Source organism: Ascaphus truei, chromosome 18, assembly GCF_040206685.1.
Source record: "Ascaphus truei isolate aAscTru1 chromosome 18, aAscTru1.hap1, whole genome shotgun sequence".
Taxonomy (NCBI): Eukaryota; Metazoa; Chordata; class Amphibia; order Anura; family Ascaphidae; genus Ascaphus; species Ascaphus truei.
This window is the reverse complement of record NC_134500.1, coordinates 10188423-10213807: the sequence shown is the minus strand read 5'-3', so window position 1 is coordinate 10213807 and position 25385 is coordinate 10188423. Positions and strand designations below refer to the sequence as shown.

The 25385-nt window shown below is 44.5% G+C and overlaps 1 protein-coding gene across 5 annotated transcripts; it reads right to left on the bottom strand.

The window, feature by feature from the left end:
- Positions 1-318: 318 nt before the first annotated feature.
- On the bottom strand, positions 319-23534 carry VPS33B (VPS33B late endosome and lysosome associated). 5 transcript variants are annotated; one of them, XM_075575466.1, is made up of 24 exons: positions 23464-23534; positions 22274-22391; positions 20651-20731; positions 19702-19763; positions 19314-19363; positions 18994-19061; positions 18757-18802; positions 17938-18032; positions 17518-17622; positions 16573-16669; positions 14204-14281; positions 12552-12625; positions 12370-12456; positions 9739-9829; positions 9221-9295; positions 8910-8974; positions 8464-8518; positions 7134-7180; positions 6026-6158; positions 5365-5438; positions 4329-4430; positions 3027-3096; positions 1475-1594; positions 319-499 (listed from the first exon to the last, which is right to left on the bottom strand). In XM_075575466.1, the coding sequence occupies exons 2-24, from the start codon at positions 22364-22366 to the stop codon at positions 420-422; spliced, it is 1848 nt and encodes a 615-aa protein (XP_075431581.1). In that variant the 5' UTR covers positions 22367-22391; positions 23464-23534; the 3' UTR covers positions 319-419. The 5 variants fall into 5 exon arrangements, with proteins under 5 accessions (XP_075431581.1, XP_075431585.1, XP_075431583.1 ...); XM_075575470.1 differs by having other exon boundaries at positions 1475-1591; XM_075575468.1 differs by having other exon boundaries at positions 23439-23493.
- Between the last annotated feature and the right edge of the window lie 1851 nt (positions 23535-25385).

Below are 25385 nucleotides of genomic sequence, written 5' to 3'. Positions count from 1 at the left end.
GAGTTAAACCCCTCCCCATTTCCTATTAAAAAACATTAATTTGAGTAATGTACAAGATCGCTGCTACTAATGACACAGACATTAGGACACACGATCAGGGTTTATACTTTGATGTGGCTCAGCAGATTTTCTTGGCCTCCCGATTCGCCCGCAATGCATTGGCCTTCACACCAGGGCAGCTCAATTCCAGTCCTCAAGCCCCCCCTATCTGCACCCCCCCCAACAGGTAAGGTTTTCAGGATATCCCTGCTTCAGCACAGGTGGCTCAATCAGATGCTCAGTCTACAACTGAGCCTCTGATTGAGCAATCTGTGCTGAAGCTGGGATATTCTGCAAACCTGACCCTGTTGGGGGGGGGGGGGGGGACTTGAGGACAGGCGTTGAGCCCCCCTTGCTCCAGGCAACGGCCCACCTGGAATTCATGATTTGGTCTCCATCATCGCCTCCAGCATCCGTGCGCTGTTTGTAATCGAGGTAGTTAGGAAGATAAATTTGTAACCTAAAAATAAAAATAACCTATAAATTCACAATACCGTCACGGCTATCGCAAACTGTGTTATCATAAACAGTTATTCATGTGACTAACGTCAAGCATTTTCTCCTTTGCTCATAGAACCGCTGTCATATCAGTAAATAAAAAGAGCTGTGTAGTATATTAAGAAAGATATATATATTTTTAAGTCATTATTCTGGTCTGTTAGGACGCGCAAATCTGCCCAAAAATGCATTTGCAAAACTTTAAAGCGTTTACTTTACAAATTTGATTCCCGGCAAAACGTTTCGCTGAGCCTCAAAAAGCCTAATAATGTCACCAAATTAGCAGTTTTTCAGCTAAATAATGCCAGACAGTGAGCAACAGATGGGCGCTTTAATGGAATCTAGCGATTTTGCAAATAAGCGTATCAAATGAAATTGCAACGCACAGAATTCGGGCCATGGCGGCACGTCTGCGAACCTCGACTGGGCCGTGTTTCTGTGGGATTCAAAATGGGCTGATTTTGCACGATTTGTAACCTCGTGTGAAAGGTTTAAAGCAGGGGTGGCCAACTCCAGTCCTCAAGAGCTACCAACAGGTCAGGTTTTCAGGATATCCCTGCTTCAGCACAGGTGGCTCAAATCAGTCCCAGCTTCAGCACAGGTGGCTCAGTCGAAGCAGGGATATCCTGAAAACCTGACCTGTTGGTAAGCTCTTGAGGACTGAAGTGGGTTACCCTGCTTTAAGGGCTAAAAGTCAGTGGATACTCCATGTTTTATGACGATGAATTACATGGATTCCCTGAGCTGTATGGGTTGAGAAGCAACATAAAGAAGCTGCCAGCCAAATAACCTAGTTACAATCAATCATATGTGTTTATTAATTGGCTTCATGAAAAAGCTGCCACGGGAATAAAGCCGCGGCAGCATCTCCATTGGTTGCATGCTCCAATCCTTTTGCCAGTTTTTGCATATACTGTACTGTGTTTCTTGAAATTACCTTTTTCTTTCCCCAGAAACCTCAGTGCCGAGATCTCTGAAAAAGTGCAGCCCCCGAGGAAAACCGTGAGGATGATTCTCTGGGAGTCGGTGTTTGAGTTTCTGTCTGAGAGGTTGTCTGCTGTTAACAAGGAAAGTGAGAAGGTGGAGTATATGGTTTTATATCGTCAGACTATTGCATCATAAGACAGGCATTAGATTTATTTACATTAGAAAAGAGGCGTCTAAGAGGGGATATGATAACTATATACAAATATATTTGGGGACAATACCAGGAGCTTTCAAAAGAACTATTCATCCCAAGAGCAGAACAAAGGACTCAGGACCATCCCTTAAGGTTGGAGGAAAGGAGATTTCACCTACAACAAAGGAAAGGGTTCTTTACAGTAAGGGCAGTTACAATGTAGGATTCATTACCCATGGAGACTGGGATGGCAGATACAATCAATTTGTTCAAAAAAGGTTGGACATCTTTTTGGAAAGGAAAGGTATACAGGGATATACCAAATAAGTATACATGGGAAGGATGTTGATCCAGAGATTAATCCGATTGCCAATTCTTGGAGTCAGGAAGGAATTTATTTTCCCCTTATGAGATATCATTGGATATCTGGGTTTTTTTGTTTCCCTTCCTCTGGATCAATAAGTATAGATATATGATAAAATATCTGTTGTCTAAATTTAGCATAGATTGAACTTGATGGACATGTCTTTTTTCAACCTCATCTACTCTATAACTATGTAACTATGTAACTAGCCCTCTGCATCGATCATCTGAGCACGAACCGTCGTGGTTATACTGCATCCGGCACCTTGCAAAATGGCGGCCACGACATGCATGCTTTATTGCCAGAGGAAATGGCAAAGCATTGCTCAAACATTGTTGCTGCCCCCTGGAAGTAATGATGTTCATTCATGCATAAGCAAAAGACGGGTGGGGGGCCGTGTTGGTCCTTCCGTGTAGAAACAAAGGAAGAACAAAAAGGTCCTTTTGTTGGACCAACAAGTAGTTGAAATGTTACAAGCTTCCCAACCTCTTAGGCCTTGACCCCGCTGCCTACTGCAGCGCCCGCTGTGGCGGACTCTGCACGGACGAGAGCCCTCCCCTCAATGGCGCCGGGCCCGCTGCGAGGGGGGGCCGCAGCGCTGGGGCGAGAGTTGCTCCTGCTCTCAATAGAATTGAGAGCAGGACTCGCGTCGAGCGACACGGCACGCCCCCCGGCGGTTCAGCCAATGAGGGCGAACCTGCCGGGTGACATCATGGCCGCGCCCCCGTCACTCCCCTGCCACGCCCCCCCCCGGTCTCTCTTCCTGCAGTGAGCTGCAGACCAGGGGAATCGGCTGCACGCGCCGCCAATCTCGCGGGCGCGCGTTGCAGCGGAGATACCGGGGCCTTAGCCTTAGGTTCGAGGAAGGGACCAGAGAGGTTGGAAAGCTTGTAACATTTCAACTAATTGTTGGTCCGATAAAAGTATCATACCCCCTCCTCCCTCTCCCTGCTTTGTTACTTTATGTGTAAGCAAATGTAGGCACAGGAACTTCTCGCTACACACCTACAAACTCATTGCCATTGAGTAAGCGAGTGACTTCTTCAAGGCCTGCCCAACCTTTGCGTTCCACAACCTGAAAATAAATAAACATTTTATTTAAGGTCATTCTCGAAGGGGTAACCCCTCTTAGGACCAAAGTGAACTAATTCCACTGACATCTAAAAACAAATGTCCTCAGCATGCAAATACGTAAGTGATCGTGAATGGGACTGGAGTAGTACCCCAATAATCATGAACAGTAATAATAATTACTTTATTTCATATAGCTCTCCCAGTGGGACACAAAGCGCGTCACAATTACAGTATAGTACGCAGCACATAGGAATGTTACAGACACAGTCCCTGACCATATGAGCTTACAATCTATGTGTTTGGTGCCTGAGGCACAGGGAGATAAAGTGACGTGCCCAAGGTCACAAGGAGCCGACACCAGAAACTGAACCAGGCTCCCCCGATTCACACTCAGTGTCATTGTTATCAGTCAGTGTCTTTACTCACTTAGCCGCTCCTATCTCACTTTATGACTTAAAAAAAAAGGGTATAAAGTCTTTCAAATTATGCCTTACACTGTTCATGATTATTGGGATACTACATCATTCCCATTCACAACCGGTTTACATTATTTGAGTGCTGAGGACATTTTTGTTTTGTGCTTGCGTGACTCGGGAATTAGGGATTCCTTTCGTCCTCCAGCACTGAGAACCATCCAGAAACTGAACGCTTCTTTTGAGTGGTGCTGTCAGAGTTAGATTTCATTCCACCGACATGTTTAAGGCGTCTCATCTGTGTAATAATTCCTTTTTTTTTTAAACTCAAAGCTGATGCCTACTGTATACTTTTTATAGACTTGTGTAATTTGATTCCTTCCGGCTGCTCCTTGTGCGTGATGCCACTGTGTGATGTCACTGTGTGATGCCACTGTGTGATGCCACTGTGTGATGCCACTGTGTGATGTCACTGCGTGATGAGCGAGCGCTTGTACAGCCAGAGTCCCCCCTCCCCACATCTTTATTGGCTCTATGATAAGGACAGGCTGGGATAAGGGGAAAGAAAACACTTGATTCCCTACTCAGAGACCACAAACAACAGTAAACTGTCCGCCTCAGTGGGACTGCACCTTTAATAAAGTGTTCTCTGCCTAACTTGCATTGCTAGGACATTGGGAATTACAGATATAAAGCATAGCCATGACACTTGTGACCATCTATAGTGCATGTACACAAAACGTTAGCGGATGTGAGGAGAAGCCTGCGGATGAATAACATGGTGGATTGATAGTTAGGCTTCGGTTGAATATTTACATACCTGTTCAATTATTTTGCAGCTCATTGGGGTGTAGGCGCCACTAAAAATATAGGCCATATCTTTTGGGGTCTTTAGGTCATATTCCCCATCTACTCGAGGAATCTGCCGACACATGGGAAAGGAAGATCTTAATACAAGTCATGCTCCTAATTAATGATCAGTATTTCTCATGCAGGCAAATAAACAGAACTACAGAACAGATGCATACACTGTGTCCCAAGAGATAACACTTAGATTGTAAGCTCTTTGGGGCATATTGTTATGTCTGAACCGCTTGTGTTATAATATTATGACACGTTTATTATACAGCGCTATGTACCTGGATGGCGCTATATAAATACATACATACATACTCTAGGATGTTTGCACCTTCTGGTGGGAGCTGCCATTATGGGCAAGTAGAACATTGTTTTTTCTACAACTAAAAGTCCCAAACACAGATTAGTGATATAACATAATAACCCCTTATTCAATATGTCAGTGTTTTTCAACCAGAGTTCCTAGGAGCCCTTTGGTTCCCTGCAATTTTCTGGCCATTGGAAAATTGTACCAAATACAGAAGAATTTACAACGCATATGATCTCAGACGCGCTATTAGAGAGGGTTGGGGTTCCTTACAATGCATCTGATCTCAGACGCGCTATTAGAGAGGGTTGGGGTTCCTCACAATGCATCTGATCACACAGTTATTAGAGAGCGTTGGGGTTCCTCAGAATTTCACTTAGGGTTCCTTAACCAAAAAAAGGTTCGAAACCATTGCAATATGCTGTGACAAAGCCTCCCCTGTGCTGGAGACAAAAAAGTCAACTCCATTCAAATTAAGGGGACTGAGGTCTTCTCCAGCACGGGGAAGACACCTTTACATGATATTGCATAGGAGACGGCGCTCTCTGGGAAGGTAGAAGCTGTAAAAGGAGTAATGCGACATTATTTCCATAGTGCATCTAAGTATAGCTGATCTGCAATCATACTAAGGAAAGAAGGTGCTGGTGAATGTCACATGCTTGTCTCAGTACATGTCAGGGAAGATACATACCAAACCAAGTCTCTTGCTAATTCCTCGGAAATTACTCTTTTTTGCCAAGGAGGAAAAGGCGTCCGTAAGTTTGCCTGGAAACCAACATGAAGAATGAATTGAATAGCGTCTTCGGTAGCATCCATCATTTCTGATTAAAGGATCAGAAACCCATAGCAGACAGAGGATCACTGACAACACATGTATGCAGCGACAATACCTTTCTACATAGCTGTAAAATGACTACAAGTGTTTGCCTCTAACACAAATATGATCAGTAATTTCTTGCCGATTGCATCCTCATTTGTTTGTAGGTTCTCTAGGGCAGCTGTGCGCAAACTCGTCGTGCCTACGCCCCCCTACCTGCTCTGTTCCTCCGTCGTGCCCCCCCCTCACCTCTAAAGTTGCATCAAATGACGCTGCGGGGTCATGCGATGTGACGTGACCCGCGGCGCCATTTGCCGTTACGTCTCCATGGCAACGGGTCATAGAGACGCGTGACTGGAGCCGGGTAAGTAAGTTTACAGAGGCCTCGCGCTCTCAGCGCGGGACCTCTGTAAACGCCGCGCCCCCCCCAGAAAAGTCTCACGCCCCCCAGTTTGCGCACCGCTGCTCTAGTGAATGGTCCAATACTGTATTTAACAAACAATACGTTTGTATGAACACTGAATGTCTGTCTTACCCGCCGCCTTATCTGTGACCAACTTGCTCACTTTGCTCTCCACAGCAGTGAAGGTTTCCCCGGGCACTTGTTCGGTCAGTAAGCCGGTTTGTTTTAGGTTGTAGAAGGTCAGCAGATGTTCTGGCCCATAACTCTACAGTGTACAAAGAACACAGAACCAAATCATATTCGGGTCATCGGTAGATACAAAATAGCACTTACAGGAATCTGGAGCAGGGGGCTCAGCTCCAGTCCTCAAGCCCCCGCCCCCCGCAAACAGGTCAGGTTTTCAGGAGATCTCAGCTTCAGCACAGGTGGCTCAATCAGAGGCTCAGTCAAAGACTAAAAAAGACTGAACCTCTGATGGAGCCACCTGTGCTGAAGCAGGGATATCCTGAAAACCGGACCTGTTGGAGGGGCTTGAGCTCCCCTGATCTAGAGCGCAAGTTAATTTCTATGGAGAAATGATATGTGTATTTACTCAGTAGACAGCGACACCATGAATTGTTACAATAGGAAATGGCAGTTTTTAATACACAGGTAAAAAAAAAACCCCATAGAAGAGAAGCATATTTCTCCGGAGTACTACAGCATAAAATAAGAAAAAAGTCAAAATTAACAGCATGGACAAACCTCCCCCTCTGCTTTAAAGCTGCAGACCAAGCAATATCCTATGATTTTTTATTTAAATAAAAGAGTTTTGTACTATGAGAAAATACTTGTAGTGTTTATTTTTTTAAACAACTCTGAATGACATATTTAATTGGTTAAAATGTAACAAGCATTTTTTGTTTCTATAGCAACCATTTACAAAGTTACATCCCCTTCCTCTTCTGAAACCGGCTCTGGCACACCCCTTTTTGAGCCATGCCCTCTCTCTAGCAGTGCGCCAATTGTATCTAGTGACTGCCTGGTCACATGATCTTCCCCACAGAACTTTGCATCTTTGGTGCCTTTTCTGCTGCACTGACAGCCATTTAGTGAACCCCCCGAGCCGAATCTTCACCGATCGATCACAGGAGAACGGATCGATCTGCAACTAAGCTAATCACTTATCATTGTGTGGATTGTATGGGTGAACATATTAAACCTGCAGCTTGGCCCGCTGCTTTAAGTTGCTCATACAAACCTGCAGGTACTGAGTCTTCAGCGATCGATAATCTTTTGTGATCAAACCTATAGACATTAAAAATAAATAAAGAGCAAGGAATGAACCAGTAAAAACTCTATTCTTAATGCCTGTGGATAGATTTTGGTGATGACGTCTATGTAAGAGGAATACGGGGTTTAGGGGGTTACAACATGTCAGTTTGGTCATTATTCAGTCATCATGTGCTATAATAATAATAACTTTATTGCATATAGCGCTTTTCTCCCAATGGGACTCAAAGCGCGTCACAATTACAGTGTAGCGCGCGATAACGCAGCACATAGGAATGTTACAGGCACAGTCCCTGCCCAGATGAGCTTACAATCTATGTTTTGGTGCCTGAGGCACAGGGAGATAAAGTGACTTCCCGAAGGCCACAAGGAGCCGACACTGGGACTAGAAGCAGGTTCTCCTGATCCACTGCAGTGTCATTGTTATCAGGCTAAGGCCCCGCTCCCAGAGTCAGCGCGCCCGCACTGCAGACAGGCGGGGCGCTGACATACACAGACCGCGATATGCGGTCTGTAGGGAGCGGGAGCCGGAGCGGGAGGTGGGCGGGAGTGGGAGGCTTGAGCGGGAGAGGGGGCGTGGCTTGAGCGGAGGGACCCGCTACTCTCCCCCCCCCCCCTCCCCTCCACGGCTCGGGCTGCTGATTGAAGGTAAGTAAAGCAACACACACACACACACATACACACAGACAGGCACACACACACGCAGGCACTCATACACACACACACAGACAGAGGCAGGCACTCACGCACTCACATACACACACAGACAGGCACTCAGACACACACACACACACACAGACAGGCACTCACGCTGCTTTCACTCCACACTCCTCCCCGCTCCCCGAAGCCTCCCCTCCTCCCTTAGCCTCCCCTCCCCATTGGCTCACAGCCACACCACGTGACGCGTCAACGCTAGGGATCACCATTTTCTTGTATCCCATAGCGGCTGACGCGCCACAGCGTGTAGTAAGCTGTGCAGCCAGGGGGGACCGGGACCGGATCCGCAGGATTCCCCTGATGGTGGGGAACTTGCGTGTGGCCGCCCGCGCCGCCGGGCGCACCGGGTCCCAGGCCTCAGTCAGTGTCTTTACTCGCTGAGCCGCTCCTTCAGCAATAGATTATTCATTTTAAATAACTAGAATGGACAATGTTATACAACGAGTGGGAATATGGGTCAGTCTGCTGGCATGCTGCTGTGTTAACCTGAAGGAGGCTTTCCCCACCGGGTACCGGTTGAGACCAAGCTGCAGCTCGCAAGTCTTTGTATCCAGAACACGGCGAGTAAGAGGCATGCTTACCATTCTCTGTGATGGATAGGAGGCACATCAAGCGTAAACTCTCAATGGAACAAACCTACGGGCGAAGGAACCTTCAGCTTAACAGGGAACAAAAACGCTGATCTTCAGAAAATACACCAGCAAAAAAGATCAAGGATTCAGTCTGCATTCACGCTATAATATTTAGTCTCAATTTGTACATTACAATCTCACTGCTGAGCACCTGGCTGCCGGGTAATGTACCTGCCCGCCGGTTTATGTACCTGCCCGCCGGTTTATGTACCTGCCCGCCGGTTTATGTACCTGCCCGCCGGTTTATGTACCTGCCCGCCGGTTTATGTACCTACCCGCCGGTTTATGTACCTACCCGCCGGTTTATGTACCTACCCGCCGGTTTATGTACCTACCCGCCGGGTAATGTACCTGCCTGCCGGTTAATGTACCTACCCGCTGGTTAATGTACCTACCTGTCGGTTTATGTGCTCCTCTATGAAATTGATGCTCTCTCGAATGTCGAAGCCTTCCAGCAGCGCTGTAAGTATACGAGACCGGAATTGCATTAAATCTCATGCTGTGAAGGGCACTTTATTTTCTCATGTCATTAAAATAGTTGGATATACCATCAGCATTATCCTTTAATTACCCTTTGGGTGATAAGAGAGGCGCAAAGTATCGCTGGCAGCAAAGGGGTTAAAAGCAGATGTGAACAGACAGAGTATCTTTAACCCTTTGTTCACAGGATGAATCCTTCAGACAGGGTTAACAGAAGGATACTCACAGTGCTCAGTTTTCAGCATCTCCTGAAAATCCTGTTTGGTTTTCTTCTTCATGATGCTCTCACAGGCGCCAATATCTTCAAAAAGGAAACAATGGCGCTTCGTTAAAGAAAGGTCGCCCACGCGGTTACAGCGGCAGGAGTCGGCGGCCACGCGCTGCTGCACATTGCAGACCCTTTAGAGGCGGAGATTGTGGCTGCAAGTGGAGTTCCTACCTTTCTATAGACCAGCGGTAGCCAACTCCAGTCCTCAAGAGCCAAACAGGTCAGGTTTTCAGGATATCCCTGCTTCAGCACAGGTGGCTCAATCAGGGGTTCAGTCTTTGACTGAGCCACATGTGCTAAAGCAGGGATATCCTGAAAACCTGACCTGTTGGTGGCTCTTGAGGACTGGAGTTGGCTATGCTTGCTTTAGACATAAAACTTTGCATGAACCCATCATAGTATATTCATATTTTCATTCATTCTTCAGTTCAGAATACATCGTCCGTACTACTAATCCCAGCCAGGCCCTTCCTTACGTAAACTCAGCAGGCGATGCTCTTGTTTTAATCCCTTGAGCTCCTGGGAAACAAATGTCTTCATTTGTTTAATGTCCATTCCCCCGCGTTTCTGAAACACAAAGGTGTACGATATTAACACTCTTCCCCACGACTTGGAACGGACAAGGCAAACTGTGATCGTTCATTAGCAAGACGTATGGATAGCTGATATCCAGAAGCACAATTGGCTACAATAAGACAATACTCACCGCACTAAGCAGTTATCACTTGCAATTTGGTACCCGACGACATTTAAAGTGGACGTTTCGTTTAGCAAATGATGATTGTCGTAACAATAAAAGCAGTCACTCAGCGCTAACCACGTCACTGCTGTGTTAACATGTGCTTAATATACAAGATGTATTTTCAGCCCATAAGCAACACGGACTGGCAAATATCATGGAACACACGCTTTGCTGTTGACACGAGTACATAGCTGCATTGAAAATCAACCACCCCAGTGTACGTCTGCGTTGCCCCAAAGGCGGACAGCCTGATGGGGCTCCCCAAGAGCTGCTCCCCTCTGCACAGGACTAGCGTGCTAAGGGTTAACATTTGCTTGTACAACCCCACCCACTGGAATGTTAATGAGCCAAGAGGACACAAAGAACTTTTTGTTCACAGCTGCATTGAAAAGCAACCACCCCAGTGTACATCTGCGTTGCCCCAAAGGCGGACAGCCTTTGGAGCAGCCAAAGGGTGTGAGCCGTTTGATGCCGTTCGTTAAAGTGATGTTAAAGCTGCTCTATTTCAATCACAAGCCCTTTATCCCCTGCACCCAATTTTCCAACTTTATCTGTCCATGAAATGTCTGTGAATTGACTGTATAACCCTGTTCTTTTTATGTAACCATGTATTTTTAGAACTCTGTGCCTAGGACATACCTGAAAACGAGAGGTAACTCTCACTGTATTACTTCCTGGTAACACATTTTTATAAATAAAATAAATTTTAAAAAAAGAGAACTAAAGAGTATGAAAGCGATGCTGCAAATGTATAGATCAACAGTGACACCGAGGATGAACAAATTCTTCAAAGTGCAGGTCTCCTCTGGGACAGAGATAGAGTGCAGGTCTCCTCTGGGACAGAGATAGAGTGCCGGTCTCCTCTGGGACAGAGATACACAGAGCAGGTCTCCTCTGGGACAGAGATACAGAGTGCCGGTCTCCTCTGGGACAGAGATACACAGAGCAGGTCTCCTCTGGGACAGAGATACAGAGTGCAGGTCTCCTCTGGGACAGAGGTACACAGTGCAGGTCTCCTCTGGGACAGAGATACAGAGTGCAGGTCTCCTCTGGGACAGAGATACAGAGTGCAGGTCTCCTCTGGGACAGAGATACAGAGTGCCGGTCTCCTCTGGGACAGAGGTACACAGGGCAGGTCTCCTCTGGGACAGAGATACACAGTGCAGGTCTCCTCTGGGACAGAGGTACACAGGGCAGGTCTCCTCTGGGACAGAGGTACACGGGGCAGGTCTCCTCTGGGACAGAGGTACACGGGGCAGGTCTCCTCTGGGACAGAGATACACAGTGCAGGTCTCCTCTGGGACAGAGATACAGAGTGCAGGTCTCCTCTGGGACAGAGATACAGAGTGCAGGTCTCCTCTGGGACAGAGATACAGAGTGCAGGTCTCCTCTGGGACAGAGATACAGAGTGCAGGTCTCCTCTGGGACAGAGATACAGAGTGCAGGTCTCCTCTGGGACAGAGATACAGAGTGCCGGTCTCCTCTGGGACAGAGATACAGAGTGCCGGTCTCCTCTGGGACAGAGATACAGAGTGCAGGTCTCCTCTGGGACAGAGATACAGAGTGCAGGTCTCCTCTGGGACAGAGGTACACGGGGCAGGTCTCCTCTGGGACAGAGATACACAGTGCAGGTCTCCTCTGGGACAGAGATACAGAGTGCAGGTCTCCTCTGGGACAGAGATACAGAGTGCAGGTCTCCTCTGGGACAGAGATACAGAGTGCAGGTCTCCTCTGGGACAGAGATACAGAGTGCAGGTCTCCTCTGGGACAGAGATACAGAGTGCAGGTCTCCTCTGGGACAGAGATACAGAGTGCAGGTCTCCTCTGGGACAGAGATACAGAGTGCCGGTCTCCTCTGGGACAGAGATACAGAGTGCCGGTCTCCTCTGGGACAGAGATACAGAGTGCCGGTCTCCTCTGGGACAGAGATACAAAGTACATCTCTACTCAAGTTCATATTGCAATTCTTAATTTATTGTAGCAGCCAAGAACAGCGAAAAGGCATTTCAGTTCCAATATGGACCTTGCACCTCCTGATGAAATGTCCATATGGGACCTGAAACATTTCTTTCCGCTGTTCTTGGCTGTCACATTAAATGGAGAATTGCATTATGAACTTGTGAGTAGAGCTCTACTTTGTATCTCCGTCCCAGAGGAGACCTGCACTTTGCAGAAAATGTCTGTGTTGTGTTGGCTGCACAAGCCGGATTCTCCTCCTCGCCTGAGGCCGCTTCCCCGCACCTTGGAACTGTATAATGAGGATGAAGAAGTGTAATATGACTTCCTCAGCAAGTGGAGTACTGGTGCAAACACAACGTGAGCTTCCACCATGACATGCGCGTGAAGACGAATCAGTGCCACTTACATCATACTGCGTTTGCAGATTGCGAGCTTTCTGACTCAGGAAGCTGAAGACATTGGAGAAGTGTTCATTCCGAATCTCATTAAATACCTGGGGGAGGAAGGACAACGGATTCCCAATTAACCAACGTCATTCCATGATGAAAATACAGGAAAACGATTCATGAGAAAAAAAAAAAAATGCACCTTATCTTGAGAGTTTAGAAGAACTTTTATACTCTTATCGGATGACGTGACCTCAGGGCTAAACTCCACACTTCCTATACGGGTAAAATAAAGAAGAATACACAGGTGTTCAAATCAATCATTTTCTTGCACCAAAATAGTTTTTATTCATGAAGTATAATATATACCAGGTATATACACAATACCTTCAGAGCACTGTGTTACTAATTAACACAACTCCTTATCATAACAGTTTAATATTCAGCAGTGCTTTGTGGCTTGGAAGAGTATATCAGATTTTAGTTGGCTAATACCAGGATAAGAAAATCTATCTAGAAAGGCATTTAAAAAAAGAGACCAGAGAGTCTAAATCCATGCAAAAAAAAGTTTTAGTATTCAATATCAAACATGCACAAATGCCTTCAGTTACACGTTTGGGGAATGTGAACGCCTTATAGGTATTGGAGTAATACATATTCGGCATTCCTTCCCCATACCTGTAACTGAAGTACCAAGTACCTTATATATGAGGCCTTGTCCTGGGTTTAATAGTTATGTTCATTACGTCACAGCTCTCTTTTGAAGCTTCGTACAGTAAAAGCTACGTTTTATTTATGGCTTTATTATACACCTTATCAGATTTGAGTGCTGTGTAAGAAGGGACTCTTCCCCTCCTTCCTATATTTTTTCACCGTGTTTCTCACCATTGTGTATAAATCCATAGTGATTGCATTGAATACTACAACTTATTTGTAACGATTTCGATTCTGTATTCTTTTTTGTTGAAATTGCTCCCTCATCATTTTTGCCGAGGTTTGTGTATTGTGCCTCTGTTGGAGGAGAGTTTATTTTATGAGGGTTCATGCATGTGCTGGTTTCCCCGCTTACCTGGGTTACTTCTTTCACACCCTTTCCTGCGTCACAGTGCTCTCCCCTACCATAGAGACTTTTGTGTGCATGCAGAAAGCTAACATAGAACGTAACCTGTTTAACACCAAGTGGAAGTTGTGATATAAAATTATAAATCTCTTGCAATGAGCACATTGCACACCAAACTGTGAGACTAAACTCTACAGGAGTGTCAGCAAGCGGTGATCTTTCTTGAACATATTACACTATAAAGGCGGTCCTCGCTTATCCGTCAGAATGCGTGCCGCAAACCGGCATCGGTTAACGGACCGTCAGATTGCGGGCCCCATGTTTATCCGACGGTCACCGCCGCCGATTATCAGGTCCGGCGTCGGATAAGGCATCCGCCGGAAACTGGGACATCGGTAAGCGAGGACCACCTGAATGTTTTGTTTATTCTTGTTTCAACAGATCTTCTGGAACATCGCCCCAAGAGAACCTACGCCAACTATGTTCTGAATTGGGTTTCCGAGAGAACCCAGGTTTTTTATTATTCGCACAATATTATTCATCACGTACGGAGTATTGTTAAATGCTAGCGCTTATTGTATGCCCTTTCTTCTCAATTCTATTGCGAAGCTAAAATGATCTTTGCCATCTTTCCAATCAATACAAAAGAAGAGGAAAAGCAAATTCATTCCTGTAACGTAATAATGGTGGGGATGTGAAAGCCGACCAAGCACAGAGCTGGGCATGTATACATTATAGCAGCGTTACTAGGGGGGAGGATTTCAATTGGATGAAATGGGCAGAATCCAACTTACCACATTTTATGCGGAAAATATCATCGACCAGCCCTTCATACACAACCTGAGAGCACAGCGCGGTGACGTAATCTACGTCTGGAATAAAAAGGGGATGACAATATTTAGACAATGCCAACATTTCCTCTAGGTCCCTGAACCGCAAGAGGAGTTTCCAACATGGTCTTCCAAAAATACACTATACAATGCACGTTCTTCATGCGAACGTGTTCTAACTCAGGGCGGCTCAACTCCAGTCCTCAAGACCCCCCCAAGGAGGTCAGATTTTAAGGATATCCCAGCTCCAGCACAGCTGGCTCAGTCAAAGACTGAGCCACTGATTGAGTCACCTGTGCTGAAGCAGGGATATCCATAAAACCTGACCTGTTGGGGGGGGGGGGGGGTGGAGGACTGGAGTTGAGCACCCCTTTTCTAACCCTTTCTATATTTAACATTGGTGCCAGTAAATGGATTTCATGTATCACGTTCAGGCCGTTATTATTGTTTATTTGTAAAGTGCCAACATATGTTGTAGCGTGGTACAATGGGGACACCTCAAGAACACACACGATATGCACTGCAGGAGATGAAGGTAACATGTAATATCATTGTATAAGATGCATGCATATATCACTTAGAAATGTATCATCTTATCACAACGATATATTGTAACAGCAGTTTGATTTCATATGTAAGAAATGCCGCTTCTGTTTTTCATGTTCTTTTGAGGAAGTGTGACAAAAACACAAAAACACATGAATATATAAAAATATTGTATAGATGTAGAAAAATTAAATATATAGCTGACAAAGTGACAAACGACATTACAATATAGTTCTAATAAAACAATGTTCCCTATTACATAGTCCATCCTGATACATAATTAATAATAATAGCATGTTCTAGTATAGCGCTGCTAGTTTTATGTAGCGCTTTACAGAGACATTTTGCAGACACAGTCCTTTGGAGCTTACAATCTATGTTTTTGGTGCCTGAGGCACAGGGAGATAAAGTGACCTTGCCCAAGGTCACAAGGAACCGACACCGGGAATTGAACCAGGATCCCATGAGTCACACTCAGTGCCAGAGTCAGTGTCTTAGGAAAGGTTAGGCATCGCTTGCAAACTGCAGCTGCGTTTGAGTCATTATTTTCACCCTACAACGGAGTCAAGCAGGAGGGTGAATAGATTGAGACCGTACGCTCTCCAAAAGAATATGGAATTAGCGGTTTGTATTTCTAGCACGTTATTCGGAATGGAGCTCCCAAGAACATCTCCCGTGTCTTAGCACCACCTCTATGGGCAAATCTGTGCATGTGATACCTTTAAAAAGGAACAGCATGGGAGTTTGTAGATATAATACGGTGCTCAGAGCTTTCGGAACCTCACAGGTCTCTTCTTCATGTGTAGCTTTGTCTACATTTCTCCAGAACTAGTATGGTTACTAGAACTTTATACTGAACCACTTCACAGCTGAACGGAACCAGATTCTCACTCATTAGTGCAGCCGTTACTTTATTTCACATCTTTATGCATCAGTTGCCGTATAAATCCATTTATTATGTTAAATGTATGAATGAGAACTTATAATCAATGCAATTGCATGAGAATACGTTAAAGGATTTAGAATTCCTATACAGTCAAAAGGGGCTGTATTCTAGTGAGGCTTCAATGCATATCAGGTGCTAGGGGTTGGAGTAGGTTAGGATTATCAAGGCCTGGTAGGAAATCTGAGCCTGAAGTCGTTTGGAAGTTCTTTGTCTAAAGCAGCCATGGGGATAAAGGGGGCGGAGCTAGTGATCAATAACTATGGTCACTTCTCCATTTTATTTCTTTCTGCTGGATCACTCTTCGAGCACACTCACTGCATGTACCATCTAAGGAGCATGTGAGTGAACACAAGGGTTCCTATGTCTACGATTACCATCTGAGCATGTGTTTGCCATCATTGACTGAACTTTCATCTATAAGTAACATTAAGGCCGCAGCCATAGTGGATCTGACGTCGCGAGCGCCAAATACAAACAACTGGAGGCCAATGCGCATGTCCATAGATGGCGCGTGCACGAGAGCAACTAGGCGGCTGATGCGCGGCGAGACAAACCTGTTTGAATTTGCTGCGCAACGGCGAGTCACTTGTGCGGTTCAGCCAATGAGGGCGAACCGCTCGTGTGACGTCACGGGTACACCCCCCCCCCACACCCTCCATCGCGCAACCTTGTAGGTCACGGATTTCTTCTGCACGCCTACTATGGACCTGGCCTAAGTATAAACTGACTGTCTGCTGGAAAACTATCTTCTGAAGTATTGGAATCTTTCTGAACAAGAAATAATAAGTGGAATATTATTATTTAACAGTTGCTAAACCATCAAAAGGCAATATATCGCTACCTCTGTCAATCATAAAGATGAGGCCGACCTCGGATCGCCTATCTTTTTGGTCGCATTCATCGTCATCCATCAGTTCTCTCCACACTTCATGGGCCATCTTAAACAAGAAACACACACTCACAAACCATTTCCTGTGTTACACATTCTGCCCTCTGTCAAAGGCCTTCCTGATGGAATGAGGAGAAAATGGTCATGTGTGTTTGATTTTCTTCTGCATAACCAGGGAAAAGGTATATATTGTACAATGCAATTTTCAAACCCTAAAACAATCTGTACTTTAGGGGTAGCCAACTCCAGTCCTTAAGGGCTACCAACAGGTCAGGTTTTCAGGATATCCCTGCTTGAGCACAGGTGGCTCAGTCAGTGGAATAATTGTTCAGAAGAACACGAATCAATGGGCAATACAGAATTGAGGGCAAATAAGTTTCATGGAGCCTAACAAGTCTACCATTCCCCACCATAATTTAACATGCTTTTTCCTGCTTCCGAAATCATCAGGTCTCAACTGTGCCTCTGCGGAGATATTTCATGCATTCGTTACCCTTTGAGCGAGAAATGTGTCCCCTATGCCCCACCTCTGGCTTGAAAACATATCCCCTTCTTTCTTTAATTTCTCTCTCCCTGGGAAAAAAACGTCCCTCGTTGAATATATTTTGCAAACCTTAATTCCACCCCCATCCTCTTATCTTCTAGGAGGAACAGAAGATCCTAGCCGTTCCTTGCAAGGCATTTAGGAAAATCATACAACATTTACGTTGCTTGGATTTAAGTCATCTCCGCTCTGTCTATGTCCTTAGAGACATGTGCTTTTGCCATGATTTGCATGGTAAGAGATGGACACTTATTGGTGGCCAGTATTTGACAACTATAAGTTGACTTGTGACAAGGAGATCAAATAAACTCCAATTGCACACTACATTTTACATTGAATTCTATAGACATTACCTTAGCACATCGTCCTATCCCATAAGTCTTTGAGAACGGTCCAAAGATGGAATTCAATAAATGGAGGGCTTTGGCTACCGTTCCGATCCAGCGCTGATCTCCTTCCTGGTAAAACAAGTGAATACGTTGGATTATGCCTATAATTTGCTAGTAACATAACTACAGTTATCTCCATAACATTAGGCCCACTACATCACTGTCCTTTCATTTCACTTATAAATCTTGAATATGATATGGTGACTTATAAGTGTCAGATTTCAGAAAGTCTACCCAGGGTTTATGGAGATTAAACAGCAACCTTTGAATGCTACAAAGACTTCCTGTCTATTGTATATAACGGAGTTCATTCAACCTTATACCCTCAAACATTGAATTCCCTGAAAGGCAAGCATCATGAAATGCTAAACTTGTATTCCTCACAAGAAAATAGTCCCGGTAAAATTCTGGCAGCTCCATACTGATAATATCATCATCCAGTGGCAGGAGATAAAAGGACCACTCGTCACAGGTCACGTCTGGAAGAAAAGGAAAAATCAAGAAGGGAGTGTGTGTTCTGATTTCAACCCGTCCATATTACTCCTAAGAATATTACTTTAACAATCCACCAGAATATAACAACACTGGCAAATTGGAAACCAGTTCTCAGATGTTAGGAACTTGCTGCAGCCAATGGTGTAGAATTGAGGGAGGGTTCGGACACTCGCGTGAAATAAGAAAAGATTGATTGAATCATATGTTGATCCCGGCCCGAAACCCGTTGGGTTCAGCAACATGATTCTATAAATCTTACTTTTAGTTTTTATGTTTCCCTCCAGTGCCTGCATTCTCCCTCAATTCTATGTGATCTGTATGCGACCTTCGTCACAGCTTTGGTGCACCACTAAATGAACTATCAAATCGTGTGTAGAGAGTGCAGACTCCCCCACCAATCTGTGTCAGGGCTATAGGACCATTCAACATACTTTTCCGTAGGCCTCTCCTCTGTTGTAAAAGAGAAACACGTGGGGTCTGTTTTAGTCTTTTTTTATTGGCAGGGACGCTTGTGATATAATTCTGCCAGGACTTTTGGAAATGGAGAGTTTAGGGCATCTTGTTAAATATTCTATAGCACCCGAGGCAAGTCCCTATATGATGGTAATGAACCGTTCCGGGTCTCCTAGGGCGATTAGGACTGCCTAAATCTTAGCAATTCATTATACGCACCTGTGAAGGGTTCGCCTTGTTTTTAATCATTCTTACCTCCGAAGATTCCCTCTTGTTCCAGTACCATGTCACAGGTATAAAACTGAAACACACAAAACGTACAATTACAGATCCTAACACCCCTTTCTTCCAGTTCATATTTCATTTAAATACTGGTGTCAAACAGTAGACTGGTCTGCGGATATTGGTACACTTACTTTGCATGGAGCTAGAAAGTGAATTAAAACAGCACCACGCATTTAAAACAAGAGGTGTTGCGTACTCTACACGTACCTTCTGGGGGCTAAATATGATCTTGTACTTCCTACTTCTCCCGGCTGCCTTATCTGCATTGACAATGCCTGTAATGAATCAATTGGGAGAGCAGTGAGATGTATCAAGTGTAACATACTCAAGGCACAGAAATCTGCCCCTGTATACAATGCGCATGTTTGCAACTACAAAGGGGACATGTGATATCAGCAGTTTGTGCACTTATGATGAATATAAAATCCCCATTTAAAATGTTACATGGGATTATAAAAATAAAAGCGCATTGCAGATCAATGGCTGGCAGGTCGCTCTAGCACTGGAAGTAAAAGTTCAGGACTTACCAGCGATGTACTTTACACGCAGGATACGTGGTCTAATCAGAAAACACAATCTAAAGAGAGGGAAAAAAACAAAAAAACAAGAAAAGTCATCATATTGCAAATGTCACAACCCTATCGCAGGGGTGCTCAACTCCAGTCCTCAAGCATCCCCCTCCCCCCCAACAGGTCAGTTGTTCAGGATATCCCTGCTTCAGCACAGGTGGCTCAGTCAAAGACGGATTGAGCCACCTGTGCTGAAGCAGGGATATACTGAAAACCTGACCTGTTGGGGGGGGGGGGGGGGGGCTTGAGGAATGGAGTTGAGCCCCCCTGTCCAAACGTATTGTGGATTACATGCGACTAGAAGGAAAGAAGAAGAAAGAAAAGGAAAAATGTCCCAAGAACTTACTGGTCACAGTTGCTAAAAATATGTTTGTTCTCCAGTTTGTACAGTTTGTCGACCTCGTGTTGCTAAAATACAAATGTAAATCTCATTTAGGGACCTGAGGCCGGTCCGATCCCAGCCCACAACATGCTCCATCATTTTATTTCATTGTATTTATTGTGACGTGGCCACCGTACCAATCATAGTAATTAATTTAAAGGAAACCAGAATGATTTACAGCAGGGAGTCCCAAACTCAGTCCTCAAGGGCCACCCACAGGCCAACTTTTATGGATATCCCTGCTTCAGCACAGGCGGCTCAGTCAAAGACTGAGCCACCTGTGCTGAAGCAGGGATATCCATAAAACCTGGCCTGTTGGTGGCCCTTGAGGACCGCGTTTGAGACCCCTGATTTACAGACACTTTGCACTTGACTGTTGGAAGTCAGCGGTTTCCCACCCCAATCCTCAAGGACCCGCCCCCTGTCCAGGTTTTAAGGATACCCCGGCTTGCGCACAGGTGGTTCAGGCAAAATGATTGGGCCCCCCTGTGCTGAGAGGATATACCTAAAACCAGGACCGGTAGCGGTCCTTCAGGACTGGAGTTTGGGGATCACGGTTGGTGATAAAATCGAAGTGCTCTGATTTATTCAGCCGGTAGGTGGCGGAACCAGGCAAGGGGTCTTCCCGGTTTACATTTGTTTATTAACCCCTTCTCTTCCAGAGCGAGCAGCCATACATTGCCCAAGCCAAGGACTGGAATATGGGTGGTGTCAGCTGATTATACAGAACTCCGACTATGCAACACGGCATTATAAACAAACAAAATCACAGTTATTTCAATTTTGGTTTCACCGAGAACAATTAAATTAGAAAATGACAAGTGGATTTTACCAGAACACCAGTTTAGTAACAAAGTCTCTATTCAGCATGAATACATTTTTACTGTGCTCACGTTGCAGGCAAATACGGTACCTTTAAAATGGAGACATTGGCAATCCGGTCCAGTGGGCTCATCAAGTCAGGTTCAATTAACAAATCTTTTTTTCCAGGGAGCTGCAATTGAATGCACATCAGTTAATGTGATGGATGTTATCGTCATTGGTACCCATATGGAAGTAAACAACATGCAGAGCGCACATTTGCAAGACAGAGAGAAATATGTAGCTCAGGAGTTCTCAACTCCAGTCCCCAAGACCACCCAACATGTCAGGTTTTCAGGATATCCCAGCTTCAGCACAGGTGGCTCAATCAGTGGCTCAGTCGAAGACTGATTGAGCCAACTATGCTGAAGCTAGGATATCCTTAAAACCTAACCTGTTGGGGGGGGGGGAGGGGGGGGGGAGGGGGGGGGGAGGAGGGGGGGAGGGGGGGAGGGGGGGGGGGGCTTGAGAACTGGAGTTGAGAACCCCTGATGTAGGATATAGTACAGTTTACAGGTCAGTCTGGAATACACTCATTTTGCTTACTTGGATAGATATATATAAAATGTAATGTGTACATTTACATAACAGAAAACCTAATTTTACCATCTGAAGAACAAGTGACTGTCAGGATCAGTTTAGTGATGGTGGGAATGGGCAACTTGGAGTCAACAAATATGGGTACTCTTACCAACAGACTCGGCCATAATATCTGCAGAGGAGATCAGTTTCATAGATATTATGTTTTTTTCTTTTGTAATTAGGTATAAATAATGATTTGCTTTGAAGTGTCAGTGACATACAGCGGTTCCTATTACATATGACTTATGAAATATAGGTTTTATTCAGTAAATTATTCATTTACATTAGGCACTATCACACTGAAACTCCAACTGAAGTTAAGAAATGTTTGTGTGTGATAATTGGTACTATCAGAGTTTAAAGCAGCAGTCTAAGATGCCATTCCTCCCCCCCTTAATATGTGCATCAATACAATTCACACAATTTTAAGTAATTAGCTACGTTGCCAATCAATCGGCAAAGATTCGGCTCGGGGTTCACTAAATGGCTGTCAGTGCAGCATGAGAGGACCAAAGATGCAAAGTTCAGTGGGGAAGATCATGTGACCAGACAGTCACTAGATACAATTGGTGCACTGCTAGAGAGAGGGCAGGGCTCAAAAAGGGGTGTGCCAGAGCATGTTTCAGAAGAGGAAGGGACTTTGTAAATGGTTGCTATAGAAACAAAAAATGCTTGTTACATTATAATTACATTAAAAATGTCAGTGGTTTAAAAAAAAAAAAGGCTACAAGTATTTTTTCATAGTACAGAACTGATAAAAAAAAAAAAACACCCATGTAGGATATTGCTTGATCTGCAGCTTTAATAAATAACCAGTCATACAATGCATGCTACCACTGACACATTAAGCCTACTTATAATACAAAAAGCAATACTGTTAAATATCTCACCGCTTTCATTACTGAGTGGGCTGTGCTTCACTGGAGGGGTTTGATGATCATCAGGCCTTTTTACCCAACACTCATAATTTTGTTCCCTTTTTCCCCATATGACATCTCAATGCAAGTTCAAATTTGTAATCAAAGATGATGTGCAAATCTATGATGTAAAAGAGAATGTGTGTGTGTCGGTAGAGTGCTGAGCCTGCACTAACCTGATCCAGGATATAGATTAGCTGGTCTCGGGCTAATTTTTTGAGGATGGTGAAATCGGGAAGCCCTGGGGCGTCCTGCCTGCCTGATGCCATCACGCTCTTGTTCGGTACCCAACACCTGCAAGAATAAATAAGACAGATTCGGAATCACAAGGGAGGTCCTGCCTTTCTATTGCATCATTCCAACAGATTTTTATATTTGAATTCTTTATTAGGAATTTGAGCTGCAATGACTGGGCTGGTTTACCTAATCTATTGTAGGATTAATGAAGTTTGTCACAGCTAGCTCCATGCGTCCGCACTGTAGGTTTGTCACCTTCACTTAATTTACATTCAATCTCTCACACATTTCAATTTCCCCCAGATATTTAATATATTGGCAGAAGGAGCGGCTCAGCGAGTAAAGGCACGGACTCTAAACACGACATGGAGTGTGAAACAGGTTTTAATCCCGGTGTCAGCTCCTTGTGACTTTATGCAAGTCACTTTATCTCCTTGTGCCTCAGGTACCAAAACACATAGATTGTAAGCCGGGTCTTGTGCCTGCAAAGCTATATGTACAGCGCGGTGTACAGGGTCCGCACTATAACAGAGAAAGCCCTGTTATCAGTCAGTGTCAAATCCGTCCTTTCACGATCATAAGCACTTTACAATGGGATCATTTGTTTAACCCCTTCCCTGACAGAAAGGCAGACAACACATTGCAGGTGTCTGGCAGCAAAGCGGATAATAGTTTGGGTAACCGTCTTATACCCCTTTATATACCTATATAATGTTATCACCCTCACGTCTTATACCCCTTTATATACCTATATAATGTTATCACCCTCACGCCATACACCGAACAGTTCAACAATGCTGAATCACCTCAATAGGCCAACGTTTTAATGGGGTCACCCCTAAGGTATAAAATAACCATGCAAAATATATATATTTTTATATATATATATATATATATATATATATATATATATATATATATATACACACACACACTATATATAGATATAAACAATCAGATATAATGTGTAAAGCCTCCATCCTACGTGACTGGATGTGTGACAGCTCTGTCACCACTTAGTAAGGCTTCACTGCAGGTCTTATTCCGTGTGACAGCATCCACTGCCTCTCTTCCGGGAGCTGACACCCCCCGGCCCCTAATTACCCCTCAGGCAGGGGCCGTAACCTACCAGCCTACAGCCCGTGACTCCGGTCGGTACCAAAGTAAGGAAGCTCGTGTAGAGGGGGGAAAGGCAAAGGAAAGGACCACTTCCGGTGAGACAAAAAATAATCCCCGGAAGTGTCTAATCTCCATGGAAACGGTTCTATATTGTGTGCTGCTAATAAGTAAACACCCATTTCTGGAATGGGGGCCCTGTGAGGTCTGACCCAGTGATCCCATGGATTCTTACTCCTACAAATCCTCATGATTATAACCCCATCACTGCCAGATGGGGCAGTAAGGCTGTGAAGGGGTTAAGATGTCATGTTGCCCTTAAGTCAGTTGGTACTTAGAACCTGCCAGCCAAGTACCAGATCTATATCATGAAAGTGAAATCATACACATGATTTTTATAATACATATTTTATATGTAATATTCCAGGTTTCATTCTAAACATTAAAAGTGGTAAAATATGTTTTAATTAAAAAAAACTCCTGCAGGATGTCAGTTGTCACAGATTTGCTGTCGGACGCACTGGTTTTTAGCACCTCGTGACGTAATTGGATACAAAATAGAAGTCAGCACGTTTCTACTCATGCCAGGTTTGTGTGGTTCAGAAGCCCCAGAGGTGAGTGGTGAGTGGTGAGTGGTTACACTCCATTGTAATAATGACCCTGTCATGGTTTTGGGTTCTCATTTCAGAGAGATCTGAAGACAGACCCAAGTTTGCATACCATTGATGACCTGGGAGTGAGTTGGCAGAAACCCTTTTGCTTTCATACGAGAATCTATAACTCACTGCATTAAAAAAAAAAAAAAAAAAACAGAAGCACTATTGCTTTGAGTGGGTATTGTTGGCAAATCTCGCTTCAGAACTTATTAAATGAGCCCCTTACTTTTATTTATGCTAGTTTATTAATGTATTTAATATCCCACATTTATTGCATGTGTATTACATTGTATATAGACAAGGAGTAAAAACAAGATGAGGCATGTGTACTTACAGATTGTTCATTTTATTCATGCAATGCATTCATTAAAAGTACACATTTATGGAAGCAGTGTTCAACATGAATAAGTATATTTATAAATGTAACCCAGTTGAGTACACTTGTCTTAGTACTGTGTTGAGCCAATGCCAAAGTTTAAGAAATCTTGTCAATTTATCGAATGATGTTATTCAGCTATCAATGCATTCCATCTCTGTAAATACGACTTATCCAGCTCATGTCGAATCACTGCAGAACATTTTAACCAGATTTTTGTATATGTATAAATGCATCTCTAAAGTGGTTTCTCCATAAAGCCATTAATTGACAAGTAAACAGTATTTGCATTTAATGTCAAGAGCAAATTATGGTTTTACCCATTTCCATTACAAACTGGTAGTAGTTATATTAAATAGAACTCTTTATTAGGATACTGCTACTACAGTTTCTTTCCTGCAAAGCTCAAGGTCAGTGGTACATCACTAGATGGTTTAGCTACATTTCAGCTTTTGTCATGTCATTGCTTGATACAGGCCATGGTAGATCTCATCATCCAATACAATCAGGGAACAAACAGAGGAATGGAATCACAGGTTTATACCAGAAGTAGGAGGCAAGAGAGGGGGAAAAGCAGAGCACTGCAGCAGGCACCAAAGAGGCTGTTAGAAAAAAGATTTATTAAGAGAACCACATCCCCGCAGTCGCTCTGTTGTCGCCCCGCAGTTTTCTTGGGGACATTAGTTTTGCTTGGGATGTGGGTACTGTAAGTGCGGGGTCACACAGCTGGCTTCCAGCCCCAGGATACACCCCCCACCCCCTCCTACAGCATCAGCTTTACTACACAGGCACTTTTCTCAGGAAGAGCATCTCTCTACAGCAGGGGTGAGCAAACTTTTTATGCCGAGCCCCCCTTTTTATCCATGAAATTTCTCGGGCCCCCCCCGTCTGATGTAATCAAAA

What these genes read in the sequence shown, in the direction of transcription:
- VPS33B (XM_075575466.1), bottom strand. Translation starts at nt 22,366, where the DNA reads ATGGCATCAGGCAGGCAGGACGCCCCAGGGCTTCCCGATTTCACCATC. An exon ending in TTCTAAACTCTCAAGATAAG is followed by an intron (nt 12,457 to 12,551) that starts GTGCATTTTTTT and finishes TTCCTCCCCCAG; the next exon opens with GTATTTAATGAGATTCGGAA. An exon ending in GCATCGCCTGCTGAGTTTAC is followed by an intron (nt 9,296 to 9,738) that starts GTAAGGAAGGGC and finishes TCCTTTTTGAAG; the next exon opens with ATATTGGCGCCTGTGAGAGC.